Source organism: Pinus tabuliformis, chromosome 2_2 (genome assembly GCF_031772625.1).
Source record: "Pinus tabuliformis cultivar Carrire ecotype Pingquan chromosome 2_2, CPIR1, whole genome shotgun sequence".
NCBI lineage: Eukaryota > Viridiplantae > Streptophyta > Pinopsida > Pinales > Pinaceae > Pinus > Pinus tabuliformis.
Window position 1 is genome coordinate 738,694,589 of NC_142300.1, and position 25,488 is coordinate 738,720,076.

Genomic DNA, 25,488 nt, shown 5'->3' on the forward strand with positions numbered 1-25,488 from the left:
GGAGTATGGTTGACCTTTCATGTTTTTTGATGGGTTTGCAAAATGGAGGTGGCTTACTCTTGGATGTTATATGTTGTATGGATGCTTCGATGACATCCTTTCTTGGAGCATTGGAGACCTATGGAGCTTGATGACTTCTTATTGTGGTCGGCACATGAAGTGAGGTTGCTTGCATGGAGGATCCCTTGCATTGGAGTGTTAGGAATTCCAGAGATGGGCATCGAGCACGTGTAACAAACAGTAGTTGCTTGTATGTGTGTAGAAAATATATGTAATTGTATAAATGTATTGATCTATAATAACTAAAAGAATGATGAATATTACATTGAAGGGACCCCATTATATACCTTAGTGGTGTGCCTTTTCGTACTAAGGGGAATGTCTTTTTGATAAAACACATATTTTCCTTAACTAAGTCGTCATTGTTTATTATTACTATTATATTCATAACATTGTCATCCCCTTAAAAATTGTTTTGTTCTTGAAGCAAAGGTAATGAAGGATATCATAGACAAAAACATGTCATTTCCCATGATGAGTCCTCTTCTGGAATTAGGTGTCAATCTCTTTCCTTGAAAGAAAAAAAAAATAGCTTGATTGACTTCATAAAACTTTAGGTCGCCACTAACTTCAACTCCATTTTCACCTTTTCCAAGAGTAAGTTTTTAACTCCAAAGATAATGATCCAAATTATTTAATGATATTTTGCCTTTATGCATTATATTAATCTAATGTAATATCCCTAGAAATTTTTACCCTTAGGGTTATGAAGTCATAAGATAAACCCTAGTAATTTCATAGTATTCTTCAACTTCAAGAGGAGTATGAAGTCATAAGATAAACCCTAGTAATTTCATAGTATTCTTCAACTTCAGGAAGAGAACATAGATTTTACAATAATGCAAACAATAGTAGATTTTACAGCACATCAATTAATCAAAATCTATCTTCCTTTTACAAGTACTACTAGGACTATTATACAAACAATGGTTGTCTATCCAATGTAAACTGTCCACTTTTGTATTTACAACAGTAATAAATTTCTAATCAACAGTACTAATCCTCCAATCAACTTTAATCAACTTACAAAATGACTGGAGCAACTAAACATTTTGATCTCGGCTTACTAAGAATCATGCTACCTAGTAATGTCCTAACTGGGCTAGCCATCTTATTGTTTTACACAGTCCTGCTTCTTAAGCTCATGTGCGTTGGTCAATTCAATGCTTATTTAACAGGCCCTTGGAAGTATAGGCCACAACTCTCCCAGACGACCCACAACCCTACTTTGTCACCAAGAATCTTGATTTATCTCCTCGTAGGTCCACTACCTCAAAAAATTGGGTCGAGACCGCCCGCCACCCTTGAATAGTCCCAAGAATGTTAATTTTAGCTATGTTCTATGCTTAGAGCAATTTATTTCAATTTTCACAGCTAGCTCAATATCTTTTTCAGATTAGCAATCACATCAGCATTAAAGTAAACCGCAGATAGAACATAAACATAAATCGTATAAGACAAGCCAAGACAAGAGGACACAAGATGTGGTGCTAGCCAGGGACAAACCCTAATGTGGGGAAACCCTTGATCAATTCTTCTTATATGTTCTTCAATAGTTCAGCAGAGAGAGAGAGAGAGAGATAGTACATTTACAACATAAGTCAACACTTTGACTTATCTAGATAAGAGCATAGATCATCTCTAAGAAGATGATACATGAGATCAGTTGAAGACATGCTGCTTCAACTGATTCTCCAAGGTGACTCCTTCACCTATCATTGTGATGCATTTCATCATCATGCTTCACCTCACCGCGCTGCACCCATCATCACTAGGGTGCATCTCATCACGCTTCATCTGTTGAGCTCTGCTCTACTATGCTGAACCATGAAAAAGAAGAATTGATCGAGAATGTCTCATACCATTCTCTACTGACCCGAAGTCAATTTTATTAATCCCAGATCAATATCACTAGAGAGTGTCTCAAACCACTCATACTGATCCCAGATCAATGGAGGTCATCCTAGCATAGGGAGTACGGTAGATACAACGATGCGTCCATCGATAGTACTACTATGGTCCCTAACCCCATTTCCCTGCTCATTGGCCAGATGAGAGGTACTTCCCATGAGTCCCAGACTGCATGGGTAGGATGCCTCGACAGGAGAACCATTCATCCTGTCCCTAAGTCGCCTCGGGGTATCACAAGGGAAGGCTAAGCCATTCACTCTGTACACAGCACACCATTAAGGGAGGGTGAGTCGCCTTATGGTCGTGTTTTGCTCCAACAAGTACCCCAAGCCCGTCGAAGCTCCCAGAGCTCAATGCATGCAACATGTAGGACCCTCATAAAAGGGTCTCTCAACGACTCCAAGTCGTTTGGGAAAGTCACAAATTTGACCATTCCCTTGGGCTTTGACAGAATTTCTGCGACTTGTACATCAATCTCAATGCGATGGAGCCTCCTCGCTCATCAACGTACCATATCCCTGATAAGGTAGTATATGATGTCTATCTACTGAGGCAATCATAGAATACGGGATTCTTCAACAATCGAATCCCCCCTTGGTTGATACAGAGGATCACGATGGTATCCATCATGTGTACAAACAGCTCGCTGAAGAGCTTCCACAACCATGCAGCTTCACACGAGATCATACTTGTAGCTATCCTGCTTATCCTAGATATCGAAGCAGAACCCAAAGAGAACCAGCACTCAGAAATGCTCTTGCGATCCTCCACACTGCCTGCCTGGTCAGCATTCGAATAATCATGCAGCTTCACATTTCCAGCAGTGTATCTCAATTCATGAGAGATTGTGCCCTAAAGAAATCTCAGAAGATTCTTGGCACCAATCCAGTGAGGCTCAACCATTTATGAGCTCATCATATTAACTGCAAAACATATGTCCGGACGGAAGTTCACCAAGAACATCAACGCAAATGAGTTTATGGAACTCAGAGGCATTTCCCAAATCTGGTCCAGCATCACTACCCTATAATTTCTAAAAGTTAAGATCCTCGAGGTAGTCGCGGGCTTGCAGTTTACCTTTCCACATCAGGAAGCCAACTCCCTCTTACTTCTGCAAATGAGAGGGTTTGCACCTGTTAGAAATAGGTTGTCCTCAGAAGGTGCCGGTATGAGAGGTCTATCATCCACAACATTCAAGCAATGGTTTGGATTGGCTTCACTCCTAGTGAATCTCAGCTTCATCTGACAGTTATCAACCCTCTCATACTATGCTCAGGGTGTTTTGCTTCAAGCCGTAGAGGGCTTTCTTCCACCTGCATACATGAGATTCCTGATCATGAATCTCAAACCCCTCAGGTTGTTCCAAACCTGTGGACCTACTACATGAGGGGAATGGTCCCCTTGTAAGATTTTCCTTCGGTACATCTTAGACATGTACCTTCATGCTCTTCTTGAATTCAGGCATCCCATTCACCATCTAACTCACATCATGTAGGGTCATATAATAAGTAGACCTCTTGTGCTATAGATGAGATATGTCAATTGACATGATCCCCAATGGACCATCCTGCAACTTGATACAAATTTCCAACACTGAACCCATGAGTAAAAGCATTTTTGAAAATTTTATTTTCAAACACGCACCTTTCCATCGATGAATGCCACCCTGTAATCTTTGACGTCCATTGCCGAAAGGGACACCAAGTTCTTCTTGTGATCAAGTACATAAAAGAGATTTTGTAGATGAACTGAGTTACCCTCATTCAATTGAGGGGTAACATTTCCTACACCCTTTCCGAGATAGGTGGCATCGACTCCAAGTATAATACGACGATTGTTTCCATCTCTAGCAAATTAGAGAGAGCACCCTTCTATCTGTTGAAGTGCTTTGGAGCACTACAATCAATAAGCCAGATTCCCAAACAATCTAAAGGAGAGGGCTAATACAAGATAACGCTTCTTTATCTTATCAGAAACAACATTTGATTCTTCATACCTGGGGTTCCTTGCTTTCTTTGAAGAGTCGGTCGTTACCTTGATGACCTGCATTACCTGTCATTCCTTTGATCATTGAAGATGTCCCTAGAATGATTGTTATCATCATCAAGTGATGTGTCCCTGCCATTCAAACACTCCTCCGCATAATGGCCGAACTTATTGCAACCAAGCATTTGCCTTTCCTTCCACCCTTAGTTCCGGACTTTCCATTGAAGTGATCTTTATCTTATCAGAAACAACATTTGATTCTTCATACCTGGGGTTCCTTGCTTTCTTTGAAGAGTCGATCGTTACCTTGATGACCTACATTACCTGTCATTCCCCTGATCATTGAAGATGTCCATGGAATGATTGTTATCATCATCAAGTGATGTGTCCCTGCCATTCGGACACTCCTCCGCATAATGGCCGAACTTATTGCAACCAAGGCATTTGCCTTTCCTTCCACCCTTAGATCCGGACTTTCCATTGAAGTGATCTTTAGGTAGGCCATCAGAAACTTTCGCTGCGCCATTATGATAATATTCTCTGCTTCGACTTCACCCTCGGTGAATTTGAAGAGGGATGAGGAATCCACTGATCCTTTTGTTCTTTCCCAACTGTCTTCGGTGATTGCTCTTTCACTCTTGCTTGGGCTTTGTCTTCACCTCACCTCTGATACCATGTTAATTTTAGGTATGTTCTATGCTTAGAGCAATTTATTTCAATTTTCACAGTTAGCTCAATATCTTTTCCAGATTAGCAATCACATTAGCATTAAAGTAAACTGCAGATAGAACATAAACATAAATCGCAGAAGACAAGCCAAGACAAAAGGACACAAGATGTGGGGCTAGCCAGGGACAAACCCCAATGTGGGGAAACCCTTGCTCAATTCTTCTTATATGTTCTTCAATAGTTCATCACAAAGAGAGAGAGAGATAGTACATTTACAACAGAAGTCAACACTTTGACTTATCTAGATAAGAGCATAGATCATCTCTAAGAAGATGATACATGAGATCAGTTGAAGACATGCTGCTTCAACTGATTCTCCAAGGTGACTCCTTCACCTATCATTGTGTTGCATCTCGTCATTACGCTGCATCTCACCGTGCTGCACCATGCTGCACCCATCATCACAGTGCTAGACCTCATGAGTGTTGCACCTTATGTTGCACTGTTGTCCCATGTGCCATTGTTGAACCATGTTGTCATATAGCATGTCTCATGTGCTTGCATCACCATGCTTGCCACTGCTATCCATGATGTCTGCGCTTGCCATGCTTGTTGTTGTTATGTCACAGTTGTTGTCCCACTTTGCTTTAGCATCCCTTTGTTGTCCCATTTACTAGCACATTGTACCTTGTTGCTATCTATGCTTGATGTCAAGTCACAATCGTTGTCCCACTTTGCTTTAGCATCCCTTTGCTATCCCATTTACTAGCACATTGTACCTTGCTGCTATCTAATGAATTTGCAGCACCATACTTGGTTGATGTCCCATTTGTAGCCTTGTTGTACCATGCTATCCATCCATCGCTGCTCCTATGAGTGCTTGTTGTCCCACTGTTTGTTGCACCAAGCATCATGCCTAGCTGTCCCATTTATCTTAGCATATCTTGTTGTCCCATTTATTATGCAGTTGTCCCTTGCCACTGCTGCCTAGATATATGTTGTAGTTGTTGTCCCTAACAATCATACTATACCTTGTTGTTGTCCCCTTGCTGCTATCCCCTTTGCCTTGTCATCCCTTGTTGTTGTCCCATGTGTCTTAGCAACACCATGTAGCCTAACTGTCCCATTTATTAGCATTGTTATCCTGGGCATGTTTGAGTCCTCAAACTCCCATGTTGCCCCTGTTTTGAGGGTCACCTACAACCCACCTTTTCAGCCATATTAGACCTGCATCTAGGGCACCATAGGTTAGCGTTAGGGCTCCCTTTAGACTGCGTTTAGGGCTGCCTTTAGACAGTGTTTAGGGCTGCCCTTAGACTGCATTTAGGGCTGCCTTTTGGACAGCTTTTAAGGCTGGCCTTAGACTGCGTTTAGGGCTGCCTTCTGGACAACGGTACGGCCTCTCTTAGCTTTGATAAGATTCCTCCAAGACTGCGGCTAGGACATGCTTCCTTGACAGTGTTTTAGACTTCTTCTTTCACAGTGTCTAGGGCTAGGGCAGCTCCCTTAATCTTCTTTCCTCCAACATCTAGGGCTTCCACTCCTAGATTTCCCTTCCACTAAAACCCAAGACAAGTGGAGAGAAATCAAGATAGAAGTGTGTGTGAGAAATGACTCTCAAGTCATCTCTTCTTATACTAAAACGTTGAGCACATGTGGGGTTTATTTGGTTGCTAGCCAACCTTGACGAATTGTCTTATAACACAAATAAATTCATAACTCCATGAATACTTATCGGAACCGGATGATCTTTAGATCAATCCTACACCTCTCAATGAGAGGGATCCAAGAAAAAGATCAGCTGCCATAAATAAGATGACCCACATGGAGTTTGGCCCTAGTTGCCAATTTTAACAAAGAAGGAATACGGTGATATATCATTGCCCTAGACAGCCTCAGGGGAGATTTATACATTGTTCTAATATCCAAAACAATTCACGAAGAGAAAGTTGACCATAGACAATTGCCCTAGAGGCCTCCTTGTCCCTGATGGGTGTTGTTACTCTCAAAACCTCGACGTTTTGCCTCAGTAAAATAGGCAGATGAAGGGTTTACACAAGACTTCATCACCAATCGAACCACAAAAAACTCTCCTTTTGCTTGCCAGATAAACTAGATGACTGATTGTTTTCTTGAAAGATTATGCCAAATAAATGAGAAGGGGAGAGAAGGCTGACTAGGGTGGAATCTTTCACCACCGAATTTAGTTAGAGAGAAAGGGGTCTTAAAACCCTCAGAGCCTCAGCTCACAAAACAGAAATATCCAATTCAGCCTCGATGCTAAAGTGATTTATCCTCTCTCTTATTTATAGACTCCTTATGGGGTCTCTTCTCCTTATTTTGATGTGAAGGTTACAAATTAAGCCCCCAATTCTAGCTTTTTGCCCCAACTACCCCAAATTTACCCAATGTTGCCCCAAAAACATTGGATAATGGGTTTTTCCCTTTATCATCGACTATAGCCCATGGAGTTGGATAGGCTACTCCATCCCCCTTTGGCCAATTAATTGGAAGGGGTCATTACATCTAACTAATATAACTTTTATCCTAATTATATTTTGTTAACGCTAATGGTTGTGGGTCAAAATTAAATATCATAAATCGCAATGTTTGTGCTTGGATACACCCCCACTCTTCAAATTTGATAATGGCACCATGAAAAACACTAGATTGGCACTAGTTCATGAAATATATTACGCTTCTACTTTCTCTTTTAGATTTGGTTATTTCAATGATATAGCTTCCATGCAGGTTGATTTCAGATCCCTCCCCGTCCTATTCATTTCTTATATATTGGTTTACCTCCTTATCATCTGCAAAATCACTTTTGTTGATCCTAATCTCCCTTGGATTTATACAAGTTTTTTATAGCACAGTTTAGGTTTTCTGATATATTTGCATGAACACCTTTCATTGTCACAAGAGCACCTTTCAGATTGCCTGCTATCATTGTCATAGGAGGACCTTTTAGACCACGTAGTCTAAGGAGGCAACATTTTCGCCTAGAAAACAATGGAAATTCTGGCACAATTTTGACAAAATCCAACGAAAATTTTTGGAAATTTGGGTTACAACTGTCAAGCTTCAGGATTTAGGGTGCCTGGGGGGTTTTGATGGTGTTAAATCCATTTCCACCATCAAAGAAACAAGTCAAACACTCCCACAATGAGATTTTTTTTTTTTTAAATTGGTCGGATAAAGGTGAGAAATGTTCATCCAGGCAAAATTGTCGCCTCAATAGACAGCACCCTTTTAGACTGTCTGCTAGTAGAGCCTCTATGTATGGATATTCCATCTCTGCAACTTCTTTGCTAACTACTTATTTGACTATCTTTAATGGGGATAAGTTCAAGTTTACAAGAATTGTGGTTGCTTTCATATTTTTGGTATTTTGGTTTTTTATCTCTATAACTTACATGACTAATTTCATAGACACCTCTGCCCCTAGGTATCACAAGTCTATAACTTTTGTGACTATGTGTTTCGCTACCCGTCATGCCGATTTGCATTTCAATTCTACAACTTTTGTGACTAGTATTAGATTCCACGTCATTCAATCTCTCATCTCTCAAACTATCAAGTATTCCAAGTCTACAACTTTTGTGGCTATTTGTTTCACTATCTCTCATGCCCATTGGTATTTTAGAGTGTCTTTCATTGCTGATATCATATGCCTCTTGTTGAAGAAAGTGTAACTAGGTTCGGTCTTCATAAATGTAATTTTGATCTTTGTACTTGTAAAAGAAAAGAGGTATTGTTTTTGTAAATTATACAATGAGTTTCTTGCTCATTACATAGGTCCAGCACATGTTGAAGTGCTATAGGAAAGTCAAAGAGTCAAAGAAAATGTTAAAGAGCTCTTCTTGAGCATATATGTAATATATATGAGTCAACCTAGTGTCTAGATCAGCACTCCAAGACAAGCACAATCCTCTTCAAGAAGGCAGTGAGCAAAACGATGTAAAAGCAGTCATGTCGGCTTGCAAAAGGAGACACAACACTTCACACTGACACGTCGGCTAATTATGGAGGACAAACAACTATAAATACCCCACTAGGGTCACCACAGAAAGAAAAAAAAACTCGGACTCTCTGTAATTTCGTATGGGTGCAAGAAGCTCTGAAATTTCGGATGGAACAGTAAGGTACAGGATCTCAGTGATGAGTACACTGTCTCGGTGCAAGCAAATTACAGTGATAAGTGTGTCTCAGCCTCCTCATAATCAGTCTTGAAATGATGAAAGCAGCCATGACACATACAAAAACACAGTCACTATCTCAGTGATCTCTTAGTAATATATTCTCAGTCTAATTATGATGAAAGAGGATCACGATGATCCCACAGTAGTATACACAGTCTCGGCATTCTTGTTCTGAAGAAGATCATACACTCTCAATATAACAGTAATGATAAGGATCTCAGTTATCCTATAGGAATACTCTCAATATGGACCTCGTTGTTATGATGGTGATCTCAATGATGGTGCAGAGATGATCTCAGTAAAGGCACAGTAGTGATCTCAAGGAGCAGTCATGGTGTAGCAATGATGATCTCGGTGAAGCAGTAATGATGATCATGATCTCAGCAGTAAGAAGAGGATTGGTGTCTTGGTCTTGGAGTGGCTTGATAGGTTAAGAGTCATGGTCTTGGTATTCATCAATTGGAATCTCTATAAGAAGAATTTTGAGCGGGTTTTCCTCTCCAAGAGGGAGAGGTTTTGGCCCTGGCAGAAAGCCAACATCTTGTGTTCTTGTCTCTTGTATTTTGGTAACTGTTTGATGAAGTAAGAAATACACACACTAATGATATCAAGAGAAGATTGTGCTAATAAGCAAAAGTTAAAATACCTCACAAATAGTTATCATGCTAAGAAGAATCAGATTAACTCTAATTGCCCTACATTTTTCAACACCTATCCCTCATGTTCACAAAGCGTGTACTATTTGACCTTCTTATCATCTGCAACAAAAAACTTATAATATTGGGCTCTTTTGCATTTTGATAACTAGTTTGATAATTAGATTTAGCTTTTATGATATCATCACTAGAGAAACTTCCATCATTAGTCGAGAATCTTTCAAAAATCCCTGAACAAGATAGGATTTGCATGATCATATGCTCTTTGAATTTGCTTCCTCATAACAACAAAAGAAAAGGTAGCCATCCTAAACAAATGTTAGTCGCAGTTAACATGTCTTAAGCCATTTGGCTCATAGATATTCCCAAAAACACCAATAGATGTTTCCAAAAACACCAGCAGATGTTGGTGTAGAAAACTTAATGACCTTGAGTAGGACTTGGTCATCATTATGAACAAACATTTTTAGCAGATCTCATGGTAGATGTTCTACAATCCCTATTCCATATTGTTCAAATTGAGGGGTTGTTGAACCAAGCCAAGAGGTAGAGGTGTTAGGCTCGACATCATAGACAAGTTTAGCAGAACACCTATCTTGGTTAGCAGTATCATGTGCAAGGCTATAGCTAGGAGTAGAGGCAAAAGACATTGCTTTATCTAATTCTTCTTTAATGACTTATTTCTCATCAAGTTTGGTTGAATCCCCTTCCTGGTTAGAACATTCTTGAATGCTAATTTCTTTCATGTCAACATCAATTTCTATTGTAGGTGTCAAATCTAACATCTTAAGATCCTTGGGCCATTTTTTAATTAATTCTTTTATTTCTTGTGGCAATTTTTTTTTTTTTTGATTTGTTGAAAAGTGTCTTCAATTTCCCTAATTTCAAGATCTAAAAACATAGTGGTAGCCAAAACTTGGCTTTGATACCAATATCACAAACAATGCATGCTTGGATGGGTGTAGACAATATATTTGTAAATGTATAAATCAACTTTGCAAACATTGGCATGAGGATAAAATTGGCAAGGGGCTAGGCCAAAAAATGGCAATTCCGCGATAAAATCGAGATGTTTGCAACATTGGTATAAATGTATTAATATATAAATAATTGATAGAATGAGTAAGAATGACAGATATTACATTGAAGGGAACCCTTTATATATACCTAAGCAATGTACCTTTTCGTACCAAGGGGCATGTCCTTTTTATAAGATACATCTTTTCATTAATTAAAATATCATTATTTATTATTATTATTATGTTCATAACAGGTAGATAGTAGAAAGTTGCTCAGTTGTTTGCACAGAGGTTTACACTTGACTTCAAGATGCTTTGGTTGAGGAAGTGGACATGTAGATGTAGTTGTTCCTAAGGGGCACATGACCATAGAAATGTATTGGAGCTTTGGAGCCTTGGCGCAGGAGCATTGGACCTTCGAGAGTAGCGCCCATACATTGGAGGCTTTCTTGTTGACCATCATCACCATAGAGCTTAAAGTGTATCACTTGCAGTAAAGAGATTACATGTGTGGACATACTTGTGTCTAGTTGGTTGCTTGTAGTGGACTAGGTCCACTTGTCATTGTCAACCTCCTTTACCCCTCGTATAAATAGACGCAAGATAAAGCCATGCACCCGTCCATATTCTTCTTTACACTTGGGTTCTAGATGTAAAAGGAGTGCTACTCTCTCTCTCACATCTTCATTGCACATTATCTCTTTGTTCTTCATATCTTATATCTCTACCTTATGGAGTTAAGGTTTCATGGAGCATTCTTGAAGTCTAAGGGTAAGGTCAGATCCCTAAAGCGGCATTAGAGTTAGGGTTCGGTGATAAGCCCTGAGTTGTATTGGTCAAGGAGGAAAAGAAGAAGAGATGCCTTGCATGAGGACAAAGAGGACTTGCTAGTGATGATTCTAAGTTGTTGGGGCATCTTTGGTGGAGCTAAGGTTTTTCCTAGTTTTCCTTGGCGAGGGTTTCAGAGAACTTGGAGGGTTGTACCAGGTTGTGATAAACTAAGAGTATGTATTTCATCTCTTATCCATATATATGAAGTTTTAAGCTGTCCAAAATTGTCATATTGCAAATTTGATTTTCAGCTATCATTGTGTTCATGGTTTGAAAATTTCCAGCACTTATAAGTCCTGCTGATTTGACATAAGTAAAAGCTGAAATTGTTAAGGAATTTAACATTTATATTGAAGATAATAGGACAAATTTACAGCTGTGAATAATAAATATGCATTAATTGAAATGCTTTTAGACAATGTCACATGGTTCGGGTTCAAGTTCGGGTTCGACAATCGTTAGGTTCAGTTTGAGCTCGAATTTTTCGATGAGGTTTGCCATTAGGTTCGTCTATATATATATATAATAAGATAAAATGGTAAGAAATCAACATCAGTAAACATCAGAAATGTTATCACGGACATGGAAACTGCAAGGATAAATTACAAGCTTGAGTTGTCACATGAAGTTATCAGTTTTAACTTTTGATCTATGGACTTGGCCAATGGCTATGTGGTTCGATGAGGTTCACCGAACCTCAGAAAAAAATTAAGGTTCGCCAAAATTTGAACCTCAAGGTTAAAGTTTGACGAACCTTGTGACATAGTCAAATAGCTTTTAGATATGGTTTATGTATGAAAAGATTGCTCCAAAGTGCTGCAACTTGTTGGCCTATATTTGGTATCTTCTCTCTTGGATTGCCTAGGGATTGGGATTGATGTGAAGTGAAATATTTTCCGTTTGCTGCTGTAATTTATATTTCAGTTCAGCCCTAAGGCTAATAATTCAAAAGGATTGGATCCATGGAATCTCTAAAGAGATAAAATTTCTAAATTTGCAAAAAAAACCTCAATTCATGAAATTTCTACATTTAGAAGCTCAGTAGTTTAAAGTTAAACCTATGAATACTTGAAGCATAGGATGTTCACAAATTACCTCAGAAGATTTTGACTATGTTGCAAGCATGAAAGAAGGAACAGGAATAATTTGACATTTGCCTTAAGGTAGATTTCAACTATACTAACGTGTGAAGTTATCAATCTACTTTGACAAATTTCTACACAATTATCTTTGATCATGCCTGCATTTGATTCTTATAGAAAAGAACAAAGCATATAAGAAGAGAATGTGCTAAAAACAGATAACACATGATTCAGTGTATGGAATCAAAAGTTGCTCCTAATCATACAACACTATACAGTATAAACATAGATAACATTCCCGAAGTTCACAACATATTAAACAAGCTTAAAGCTGTCAATCGCTCCTCTAACATTGTCTTGTCGGTGTCACCAAAACTCAAGCAACAAGGCAAAGTTTATCTTTTACTCAACTTTTTTGTTTAAAAGATATAATATAGGAGACTACGCAAGGGTCTATATAGGGGTTATCTAAAGGCACTCCATTAATCATTATAGACAAATCTGATATAATTTTCAAATAAGAGTTTATTTTTTTTTCTTTTTCTCCTAATCAACCACAACAGGTATCATTAAACTTGGAAAAGAAAGTTCAAAAGATTGCTTTCATTTTACAAGAATTCTCCACATGGAAATCTTCTTTTAAAATGCACTCTAATCAAAAGGTTATTTGTTTTATGTCCATTTTACATTGTTAACGCATGCTTGAGGTAGCCTTTAAGCTATAAGATGCAATAGTGTGTAGATCCTTTACATGCTTTTGTTAGAATGTTGATTGTATTCTTGTAATAATCTGCAACTATTGCATAAGGATAAGGTTTACTGTCATAAGTACAGATAAAAACTCTCCTGTATTACAGCCTGATATGATGTCCTTTTGACCATTGAATATGCTGAAACATTTACCTTTAATAAAGTTGCTTCCAGCAAAAGTTGGAATTGACATTACAGAACCAGACAGCAAATGCATGACTTGCATCAATCAAGGGCTTTGACTGTTTCAGTGTCCGTATAATGTTTGTCAGAGCACCTATCGGAGAAACGCACCTGCAAGTGATTGCCTGACACATAACACCAAGGGTTTTTGAACCCCTGCTTAATGTGTATGATGCAATGGACGCTTAAATTAACTCATTAACTCTAGATTCACTCACATGTTTCCTGAAAGATGAATTGGGTTCATACTAAATTCACACCCTTTAAATTTTTAAAATAGCATATTCAAGGAAGCTAACCCTTGATAGTTCAATGCCCGTGTGATAAAATACTAAGAAGTTAGAACTAAGATACAATACAGATGGTTAGAGTTCTTATGAATTTTTAACACACATCTTACAAAAAAGTAACCCAAGAACATATTGCAAAAAACACAAGCCATAAACCAGCACTAAAGCCAAAGAACACATGGACAAGACAGGAGGTAATATAAGATCAGTCATCTGAATGAGGAAGACAACAAATGAAATGACAGGACAGCAGACCGTAATGGCCATTAATTGCATGATGGAGAAAAATCGCCATTGGCAGAATAGTAATGCAAGGACATTGTCTACAGATCAAAAACAGCAAAAGGTTGGAACTAAAATGGAAATAGAATAGAGGGAAACTCATGGCAGCAATGCAACAATACAAAAAGTGAATGCATCAGAGGAGTGAATAGAGAGGCATAGGAAGCACAAACTCCAAAGGAGAAAAACCCAAGAGCCTCTTGACTAGACAACTCTATAGTATGCAGTACTCTCTCTCTCTCTCTCCCTCCCTCCATTGTCTTCATTATAGTTTTCTCCCACCTTGTATGAAATGGAAAAAATATTACAAATGTAATTTGGTCTTCTTTCTGGATGGTAGCAAGACATAGTTTATCTTAGCTAGAAAAAGGGGGAGACCTCCTTGAAACCATTCATCACAATGAAAAATCCCCTGGCTTGAGCTGGTATAGAATATGCAATAGCTAGAAATTTCTATACAACAGAGGAGGGCAATAGCCCAAGAAGTTACCTCAACCAGCTGTTGCCAATGGTGAGCATTTGGCTAATTCCGTGCCAGCAGGTATATGCCCAGTTTGAGTCACCCTCAGTGAGGCACAATAGTCTACACCAAAGGGTTTACTAGGGATGCCATCCACGTATGTGTAGAAAATCCCTTGAGGGTCCCAAAATGTTTTCCTTGGAAAAAATAAAAAAGAGTAGGGAAACCAAGTTCCAAGTTCCCCCCCGCTTTTGTGCCTATGGAAGCTAAATTCCAACCAATAGAATATGTTTTGATTATGAGAAAAGAAAAAGGAAAAGCTTGCAAACCAAAGACGTTATTTTATCTTACCAGTCATCATTCGACCCAGCTGGTGTTGTATACAAGGCACCAGCTTTTCTCCAATCCTCAATCAGCTGTTTATTGTAAGGGTCATCAGCTGGCACTCCTGTGGCACGCTTGTTGTGCAATAAAATGAGAGGCCATTTCTTCTTCGGGCTTCTTTGGCGCAAGACATTGACTACAGAGCTTAACTGTAAAGTAATAAACAAATTGCACAGACGGTAAATGTTTAATGACACATTATAACTAAGTTGTATTGAGTCTTGACAACAATGAAATCTCTTCCATACCCAACAAAATCTAAATGGCATGCAAGCCTGCAAAGTGTGATGCAAATATAAAATGGATAAACAGACTACTTTCTTACTAACCTGAGAGACATTAAAACCACCATCAGCAAAGTTTTGCTGATAAAGGCCTACATTTGCACCATCCACAATAAAGTCATATGGCCCATGGTGATCCAGCCACTCCTGGATGAAAGGGACCATGTTATTCTGACAAATACGTAAAATCATACGTAATCTGTTTAAACTTGTGACTCAATTTGATTTTAAAACATGACATTCAAGCAACATAAATATACAAATTACAATCAAACTTTCTGCAAACTTCTTGCATTTTCCCAATGTGAACATATTACGCTTCCCAAGCATCCATCTAACAAGGAGGAAGTATATCGCATGATTTTCCATTTAAAAAACGTTCCAGAATCTAGCAATGCCCATTTCAGGATGCTGTTGGTCCACCAGACTGTGATCTAGAGGTCAGTTAGAATTTGGATGCATCTACATTTGCAAGTTCAAATCCCATCAAAGTCAGATAATATAAGATAAGATAATACTATCAATGTCCAACATATGACCACAAATATCAAATATAGGTCAATGGGACTAAAGGTACATTGAGTGTAGATACAATGTGGGAGTGCTTGATAATTACTGTAGTGTTCCCAAAATAAAATCCAAATCAATCCCTTCCAAGGCTTCTAAAACCATTACTATTAATGCTGCAGGGTAAACGAATGCCAGAGCCTCTTGGGCATGGATTGTTGCTGAGTACAGTATTTTTTTTCTGCCCCTTTTCATTATAGATGGATCCTTAATAAGGACAGCTGCAAGATTCAATGGGCAGGTAGAAGCATCTGGGACGTGTTGAGATTGAAAGGCATATCATTTTTATGGAAATGGTGATGTCGTGAAACCTTTCATAAAAAGATTAATTCATTCCATTTGGAGGCAATCCCCGCTTTAGATCCAAGTTGACTGCACAGATAGGAAAGTTGTGGAGTCTCTTGAGATCGGAGCCAAAGTGGACATGCTATCATAAGGTACATTTTCAAAGAGAAGGGATAATTTTATTTTTTATGACATTGCATAAACAACCTCCCCGAAAAGCATAAATAGCCAATGGGGGCCTCATTCATAGGTAGGATTGACTGAATATTAAACTGTCTACACTACAGTGACATTTTCACTGGGGTTTTAACTTTGCCTTGTCGAAATGGCATGTCGAATAAGGGGTGAGGCGAGGTGAAGCGAGGTGCAAAACCCTTGTTAATTTGAAACAATAGGTATCCCTCAGGCCTGGCACCAGAGCCAGAGGAAGCCTATGTTGTGCGGTTCAGCCCCGAAACTTGGGGCGTGTTTATTGAAGCAACTTTCTGAAGGTGAAAAAAAAGCCATAGAGTACTTACCTGAAAATTCCTGAAATTCGACTCGACCTCCCGTGCACATGCCAAATCCACCAAGGACTTAGCAAAATTGTCCGTCTCTACTGGATCGATATCAATGCTAACCAACTGCCCCCCACAGCACTTGCAAACCCCTTTTGAACTCATATTTGTTTTCTCAACCTTCCAGTCACCCTTCCCCAGCCATCCCTGCCCATGCCAACCTCCACCCCTACTAATCATCGCCTCGCTAATTCTGTCTGAGTCCCAGTTCTCATCGCCCACCTCATAACCAACCTTGCTCTTAAACCATTGTTCAATAACATCACAAGTAGATGCAGAGACCTGCCTCACCTTAACCCTCAATCTATGCAACAATGAATACACCTTATCCACTCTGCCCACTTCAACACTCAGCCTCAATAGTGCCCCTAACTCGTCTTCCTCAGGCTGAATACCTCTACCCAACATGTAGTCATCCACTTCATATGCCTTATCGGCCTCTTTTTTCTTACAGAAAACAAACAGAGCAGGACTGTAAGACCTCAGCCTAGGGGATAGATTATGACTTACCATTTTCTTCGCCATGTCAAAGGCCATATCTCCATCCTCACTGGCAGCAGCCAACCTGGCAACTGCTGTGTATGTAGCCTCATTTGGAGGGATGTTAGAGGCTACCATCTGTTCATATATTTCAAATCCCTTCTTCAATGCCAATTTTTTTGCAGCTTCTTCAGTGGTCTCTTCAGGCCTCAGGAGGCCCATGGCCTCTGAAGAGCAGAGATAGAGAAGTGTGTTGTAGTGATATTGATTGAGCTTTATCCCTTCGGACATTGCTTTCTCGCACACTGAAATTGCTTGTGCCAGATCCTTGAGCTTGGAACAATTGCCCAAAGCAAATTTTAACTGCATTTCCGGATTTGCCCATTTCTTCTTCCTCCTGTCCTTCTTGGGTCGTTCTTTATTCCCTGTAGGATTTACTTGGATTCTCTCCCCGTCCGTTTCCATGCTCTGCGAGTTGGGCTCTGGCTAAGAATTCGTGGCCGTGCCCTCGGTGATCTTCGCGGACCAAATCATAAAAGCCAGAAGCTAACAAAAGAATTCGTGGCCGTGCCCTCGGTGATCTTCGCGGACCAAATCATAAAAGCCAGAAGCTAACAAACTGACTTCGGCAGCTCAATCAACTCCTCGCTTGACACAGACTTCAAAAATTTCCAGGAAGAATAAAAGAAAATGATAGCACATTCCACATCGTTGGGAAACATCAAATATTTGAGCCACTGAACAGTTCAGTGGACTTTCATTATATTCAATTGGACAAACTCGTCCATTGGCTCCATCGACGGAGGACCGTATGGCTCCTTTTGATGATTTTCCAGGGGAATTTTTATTTTTAAGAGTTGTTTTTAGCATTTTATTTTCTTTCAATATTTTGGTGGGTTAGTTAAGTGTGGTATATAATTTTAAGTTTTAAAAATAGGGTTGGTTATTATAAAATCAGAGAGGAATATTCACTTGGATTTTAATACATTAATCAATAATAAGGTTGTATAGTTAACCTTTGCTGCCGCTTAGTTTAATTAGTTTAATTATTAATTTTGACCACATTTAACTAGTTTAATTATTAATTTTGACCACATTTAACAAAATAACTTACTATTAAAATCAAAAGCATATAAAAAAACATAACATAAATAACTTTAACCTAAAACAAAAATAAAAAACAAAAAACATTATCCCAAAAGTTTTTTTAGACAAATAAATTATAGGACAAACATTTCAAGAAAATTAGTATATATGAGAACAACCACATTATGTCGTCGATATAGCAAACAAATTAAACACAATTATATGACAAATAAATTATGTAGCAAACATTTAAATGCAATATATATATAGCAAACCGTTTGATAGACTAACACACATAAAATCATTTCAACAGGTCAACCAATCTATATATAAACAAATAAATACATAGCCTAACACTTTTCGCCAACATATACATAACACATAAATAAACAGAAGCACGGGCAGGACCCACCCTACTAGGGTTGGGGAACTCCAGTTTACAGGAAATCATTGTGGTAATCCACGACCGTCGTATTTTAAGCCAAAACACATGTCGTAGGCGACCACATCAACTGGATCACTCCCAGCGCTTATACGTGTATGCTTATGAACGCATTAACCTAATATTAAATAACAAAATAATTCTACCATCGTTATGAATGTTAGACTCAACAGTACGCTAGCGAAATACAATCATGCAATCATGGCTTAATAAGAGGAACGTTGAGTCAACCAATCATAACTTTAAAAAAAATAGATTTAAAATAATCCAACAAAATAAATTATTTTTAATTATAAAGTTAACATTACACATGCCGCTTTAATTTTTTTGGTCATATTAAAAAAAATTATAGTCAACGCATTCTGAATGCGTTATAACCTGTCGCAACAGGAATAATAATTAAGCTGAAACCTATATATTATTGCAAGTTATGAAGATCGTCATCAACTCTAGCACTATGAAACTTATCGTGGTGGGGAGCTCAAAGTTATAAAGCAAGCACTATGAAACTTATTGTGGTGGGGAGCTCAAAGTTAGAAAGCATATGGTCGTGGATACCATCTTGGTTAACACACTCTTGACATTAATGAGAATAGAAAATTTGGTTCTCCACTACAATCTGTTTTCATATCCTGGGTAATACACTCTTGGCATCAATGAGGATAAAGCGCGCAAAACAAGTAAAAAAAATAAAATAAATAAATAAAATAAAAATAAAATAAAAATTAAATTAAATTAAATTAAAAATTAAAATAAAAATAAAAAAAAAAAAAAAATTCCTTTGTTAATTTTATCAAGTTCCAAGGGAGAATAACTCCTTAATGGACAATTATGTAACAAAGCTACTTCAAGTTCTAAGGGAGAATAACTCCTTAATGGACGATTATGTAACAAATCCACTTCTTTAAAAGTGGGGACATTATTATCTCTATACAATGAATCTATCCAACATTTTAATGGAAAAGATTGCACAAATCCATAATTTTAGGCACATGGCGTATTGTAAGGCAAGTTCATCATATGGCAATGTGTGTTATGAGAAAAGACTCATCTTATCTTCTCGCAAGCCTAAGCATCTAATTCCACATGACTTTGAATTCATGGAATGTAAATCCCCTCAACATTGTTGGATTATGGCTTTGCGGTTTGGCTTTCATGTGTAAAGGTTCCAGACTATAGGTTAAAGCTTTGGTTTAGTGATTACTGGTATTCTAGTTTGGCTTAAATTTTTGGTTTAGTGATTACTCGTATTCTAGTTTGGCTTGCACTTATGGTTTTAAGCATCTTTTGTAATACATGCTTAGTGTTGAAAAATGTAACTAGTGTCGGTCTTCATAATTGTATTTGAGTCATGATGTAATTATTTGTCAAAAGAAAGAAAAATGAATTTTATTATAAAAGAAATTGACTTATTAAAGCATGGGTTTCATGTTGGGTCAATGTTTTTAGGTCAAGCCTTTGTTGTAGCCTTATAGGGTTTATGCCAAGCGTCATTGTCTTTGTCAATATGTAAAAGACCCTTCTTGGGCTTCATCTATCAAAGAAGAAATGTATTTTTATGTAAAATAGATCATTTAGGCCTCTTCCACCAAGTCGGCCTCATAAAAGGAATTCGACCTCATGGAAGCACTATAAAAGGGCAGCAATTGGACTCATTTGGTGCACATCCACAACAAGTTCGATCTGCAGTTGTCATAGGCAAAAAATGGTACGAAATTCAAGGAAGAGGAAGGAAATCCTAGCGAAGGAGAAGGAAGTCATTGTCAAGCATAAGAAGTCGAATTTTCTCTCTCTTTGTCTCACACGTGCAAAGTTGTTGGGTTGCTAGAAGCGCTGAAATTGCAACACTGTAGCTGGGTCGAAATTTTGGAGTAACTGGACCAAAATTTTGGAGTTGTTGGGGGTCAAAATTCTGGGTTGTTATCGGGTTGTAATTGTTGGACAAAAAGATACTATTGAAGGTTTTTGAATCATATTGGAAGGCTGATTTGGTGGAGGAGGAAGGTCTTTTGGTTAGGTTTAAGGTCTTGGTCTATTTCAATTTGATTAGTGGAAGATTTTGACTAGGTTTTCCCCTAGAGAGGGGTTTTATCCCTAGCTGAGTGCCTACATCTGGTGTTGTTGATATTCATGTTTTGATTTGATGATTGCTTGATGAAAAGAAGATAAAAGAAGAACATCAAGAAAGTAAATAAGACTACAATAGTATCACAAGTAATTATCAACATAAGAGAATCTTTCTACCTTTCTAATTTTCTAACTTGGTATTAGTGCTAAGGTAAAGAAGGAAGGAAAAGCGTAGCTTGAAGGTCAATTCAAAGAAAGGTTAAGGAAGAAGGAACAAGAGAATGCCATTAAGGAAAGGATCATATAAAAAGAAAAGCCTACTATCTATAGAGACTATGTCAACCACAATGAAAACATGAAACAAGATAGAAGGAGCCTTCAACTACAGGGCATGGAAAAAGAGGATAGATCTTATTCTCGCTAAGCATAAAGTTTTGGATCTTGTTCAAGGAAAAGTAAAGAAACCAACAGATGATGCAGGAAAGGAGAAGATCAGGGGAACCAACATCTTCGCCGTGAATCTGATAATAGATGGAGTAAATGACAATCTAATCCCATACATATTTTTCTCAAGAAATGTATGAAGCCCTCTCCAAGTTGTTCACCTTCAAGACTATTGGTGAGATAGCTAGTCTCAAGATTGAACTAAGAACAATAAAGATGATGAAAGATGATATTGTTTCATCATGCGTTGTAAGGCTCTCTAAACTAAAAGATGAAATCCAAACAATTGATGAAGTTATACCTGAGAAAGAACTTGTGATTGTTGCACTACTAGGTCTACCAAAGCCTTGGAGCTCTTTTGCATCAGGAATTATCAGTTAGAAGGATACACCAACCTTTAAACAAATGTGGAATGCATGCAGTCAAGAACAAGCCCATGTCTCATTAGTAAATAACAAGAAGGCGAATGAAGAAAACAACACTTCAAATGCCTACTATGCTCATTGCAAGAAGAAGGAAACATACAAGAATTTCAAATGACCAAGGAAGAGAGTTGACCTATCCAAGATTGAATGGTAAAATTGTCATAAGATGGGTCATTACAGAAGTCATTGTCCTCAAGATCCAAGAAATAAGAAGAGAAAAAGAGAACATGGAAATGTTGTCGATGAAGCTCCACCTAAGAAGAACAAGACAGAAGAATCTGAATTCAAAGACTTATATTATTAAGTCTTCTCTCTCATATCATTCTAAATCCATTATTCTAAGTTTCGCAATGTTTTATGTTTTGGATTTTAGGACACATAGATCTAATATGTCTTGTTAGAAATTCTTTTTAATAAGTTGTAGGTATCCCTCAAAAAAATTTGATGAAGAGGGAGTCTTCGCCATTTTACCAGAAGATAAGTATCTTGTTCTTTGTTTCCTCTTTTATGTTTGGTCTCCTCCTCACATCGAGATTTGTTTGTATTGTATACTAATAACCTTTTCTTTATATTTTCCTTGTTTAGGAAATCTTGCAGAATACACAAAGGTTATGGAGGAGACTTCAAAGGAAAGACTTGAATCATGAAAGAAGTTTTGTTGCAAAGGAAGCCCTTCAAGAGTTGATTTCCTACAAAGTTTGCTAAAGAACAACTCAAGGTATGTCTTAGACTACAAGTTTTGCTACAAGGTTATTTCCATACAAAAGGTATGATCATTCTCTTTTGAAATTTGCTTTACATTAATGACATTGTTATGTCTAGGGTTTGAATCTAAAAGATTCTTGTCAAGGTGATTAATCATTAGATTGAATTTACCCTCATTACATTGTCTCTTGTCATTTGATCATTCTTGTGAAACCCGAACCCTTAGGGTTCATTGTAAAACCCTGGCCTCTTTGTTGCTAAGGGTATGTCAATGTTAAATAATAAAACCCTAATCTACTTAGGGGTTATTGATAAAGTCTAGAAATCATATTCTTTTGAAGTTTAGGGTTTTGATAATGTTATGGTAAAAGCCCTAGTCCTTTAGGGTTTGTTGGTAATGTCTAAATGAAATCCTATATCTTTAGGGTTTATAAGAAAAACCCTTGTAATAGTTATAGTAAGATCCTATGAATGAAACCCTATGCATATATTTGTTTGTTTAATCTAGCCTGAATTGTTTGATTATTGATCTTGGGTTTACCTAGAAGACATTGTTGTGAAATGCTAATGCATGATTATGAAATCCAAGATATGTATATGCGAGTATGCTAACTTAATTGTTGATACTCATGTTTTAGTTTGTGAAATCTAGGGTCTGTAACAAAACCCTAGTAGAGATTGATATTCTAGGACATGATGATATTGTTTTCGATTATTGATATGATTTAGCTTTGATGATAAAATCTAGGGTTTGCAACAAACCATAGTAGAGTTTGACATGTAATTCTAAAAGGCATATTGTTGAAACCTTAGATGTATATTGCTATGATTGGATTGTTATTTGATTGAATCTAAGGCTTTGTGTCTAGAAGATGGAGTCTAGGGTTTATGACAAAACCCTAGCAAGTTTTTGAAGTCTAGAATATAAAAAGATGTAACCCATGTTTATTATGAACCTAACTAGGTCTAGGTATTTGATGTCTAAAGTTTGAGTGTTTTGATGCTTCCATTGTAATGACATAATTTTGATTGACTTCGTGCTTCTATCTATTTGTATTTGGTTATACTTGCTATTAAAGTTTTGCAGGTACATGATCTTCAAGATGTTGAAGATGTTCATAATTGAAGATGATAATAATGGTGAGCATGATGAAGGAAGCTATGAATTGATGATGATCAAGATGACCCTGATGCCATGAGAAAGAATGAAGCCTTGAAAGGTTGAAGTTTCTCTAATATTATGAAAGAAAGTAGTTGTTGATCTCCATAAGTTGAAAGGGAGCTTGTATAAAAGAAAAGGTATATCTCCCTAGTTGAGAAGGAGGGCATATTATAGCAGTCATAATGAATACCTTGAAGAAAGAAGGAAACCGAAGAATGAAAGGAAGAACTACAAATGGATGTTCCTGAAGTTACAAAAGACTTGAGAAATAATAAGGTTGTATTTGGTGCTACTAAAGAAGTGAAAGTTGTATTTGGATAACTTGATGTTGATATGAGTAGCATCAAAATGTTTGAGGACCTCGAAGGTTCGTGTTTACTTGTATATATACTTAAAGGTTTATTATTGATTGGGGTTTTGATTGTGCATAATCTCTCCATAAAAATATTGAACGTTTGAAGCATGTTCGGGGTGATGGATATATGTTTGATTTAGTTGAAAATGAGAGATGAAGCATCTTGTGGCAACAAGATGCCTGGGAGGACTTTTGGTCGCCCCTATGTGTTGATGTTTAGAACTCGAAGTAGGGAGGGTGGCCTTGGTCATGGAGCTCTAACCTTGGATACACACCCAGATCCCTAGGTTGGTGTTAGAGCTTAAAAGTGTGATGGTACCTAGAGAGTGTAAAGCCCCACCTAATTAGAGTACCCTGGTCAGGTATCTAATTTGTAGCACTACATGTGTTGTGACTCTTCATAGTATATCACTTTGAAATCTTCCATGTACCTCTGTATATATATAATTATGAATACCTCCTTAGTTAAGAGGGGGTGTTGCAAAACATAACTAGTGTCGGTCTTCACAATTGTATATGAGTCATGATGTAATGTATTTGTCAACAGAAAGAAAGAAAGAAAGAAAATTACTATAAAATAAATTGACTTATTAAAGCATGGGTCAATGTTTTTAGGTCAAAGCCTCCATTGTAGGTTTCCAGGGTTTATGACAAGTGTCCTTGACTTTGTCAATATGTAAAAGAACCTTCTTGGGCTTCATCTATCAAAGAAGAAATTTATTTTTATGTAAAATAGATCATTCAGGCCTCTTCCACAAAGTTGACCTCAAAGAAGGGAAAGTCGGCCTCATCAAGGGAATTCTACCTCATGGAAGCACTATAAAACGGCAGCGACTCGACTCATTTGGTGCACATCCACAACAAGTTCGATTTGTAGTTGCTGGAGGCTGAAAAGGGTGTGAAATTCAAGGAAGAGGAAGGAAACCCTAGCTAAGGAGAAGGAATTATTTGTCAAGCATAAGAAGTTGAATTTTCTCTCTTTGTCTCACACGTGCGAAGTTGTTGGGTTGCTGGAAGGGCCGAAATTGATTATTGTAGCTGGGTCAAAATTCTGGGGTAGCTGGGCTGCAATTATGGAGTTGCTAGGGACCAAATTTTGGGTTGTTACTGGGTTGTAGCTATTGGACAACAAGAGACCACTGAAGGTTGTTGAATCATAATGGAACATTGACTTGGTGGAGGAGGAAGGTATTTTGGTCAGGTCTAAGGTCTTGGTCTATTTCAATTTGATTAGTGGAAGATTTTTACTTAGTTTTCCCCTATAGAGGGGTTTTAGCCCTGGTTGAGTGCCTACATCTAGTGTTGTTGATCTTCATGTTTTGATTTGATGATTGTTTGATGAAAATAAGAACCCAAAGAAAGTAAATAAGACTACAATAAGATCACAAGTAATTATCAACATAAGAGAATTTGTATGCCTTTGTTATTTTCTAACAACTCTACTTCATATTTCTCGACACCAACAACAAATGCATTTTCTTTTTCTTTTTTAAATAGATCCTTTGTCAATGCAAATTGTGGGTGATTAAGGGAAGAAGAAACAATACAACAACTCCTAAAAGACATGGGAATTGTTGATTTGGACTCGGATTCAACTAAAGTAGCATTGGGAAAAGTAACCAACCATTAAGGGAAGAAGAAACAGTGCAACAACTCCTAAAATATATGGGAATTGTTGAGATGGACTCAAATTCAACTAAAGTAGCATTGGGAAAAGTAAATAGGTTTTTAAGTTCATTTTGTAAGATCTATGTCACTAAGATATCCAAGGATGTATTGATCATTAAACTAGGTGGATACAACTATTTACTGGAAGATAACTCTCCTTCTTTCTTTTTCTTTGCTTAAAAAAAATTGAAGCAAA

The 25,488-nt window shown here is 37.7% G+C and overlaps 1 protein-coding gene across 2 annotated transcripts in view; it reads right to left on the reverse strand.

The window, feature by feature from the left end:
• Nucleotides 1–17,752, reverse strand: part of LOC149194766 (proteinaceous RNase P 1, chloroplastic/mitochondrial-like) — a 119,231-nt gene extending 101,479 nt beyond the window's left edge. The window contains exons 1-3 of one of the 2 annotated variants that reach the window (XM_089405159.1): nucleotides 16,420–17,752; nucleotides 15,095–15,193; nucleotides 14,733–14,914 (exon numbers count right to left, since the gene is read on the reverse strand). In XM_089405159.1, the coding sequence (XP_089261285.1) occupies nucleotides 14,733–14,914; nucleotides 15,095–15,193; nucleotides 16,420–17,403 (1,265 nt within the window). In that variant the 5' untranslated portion in view covers nucleotides 17,404–17,752. Of the gene's footprint in view, nucleotides 1–14,732; nucleotides 14,915–15,094; nucleotides 15,197–16,419 lie in introns of both variants that reach the window. The other variant, XM_089405158.1, reaches the window with a different exon arrangement.
• Between the last annotated feature and the right edge of the window lie 7,736 nt (nucleotides 17,753–25,488).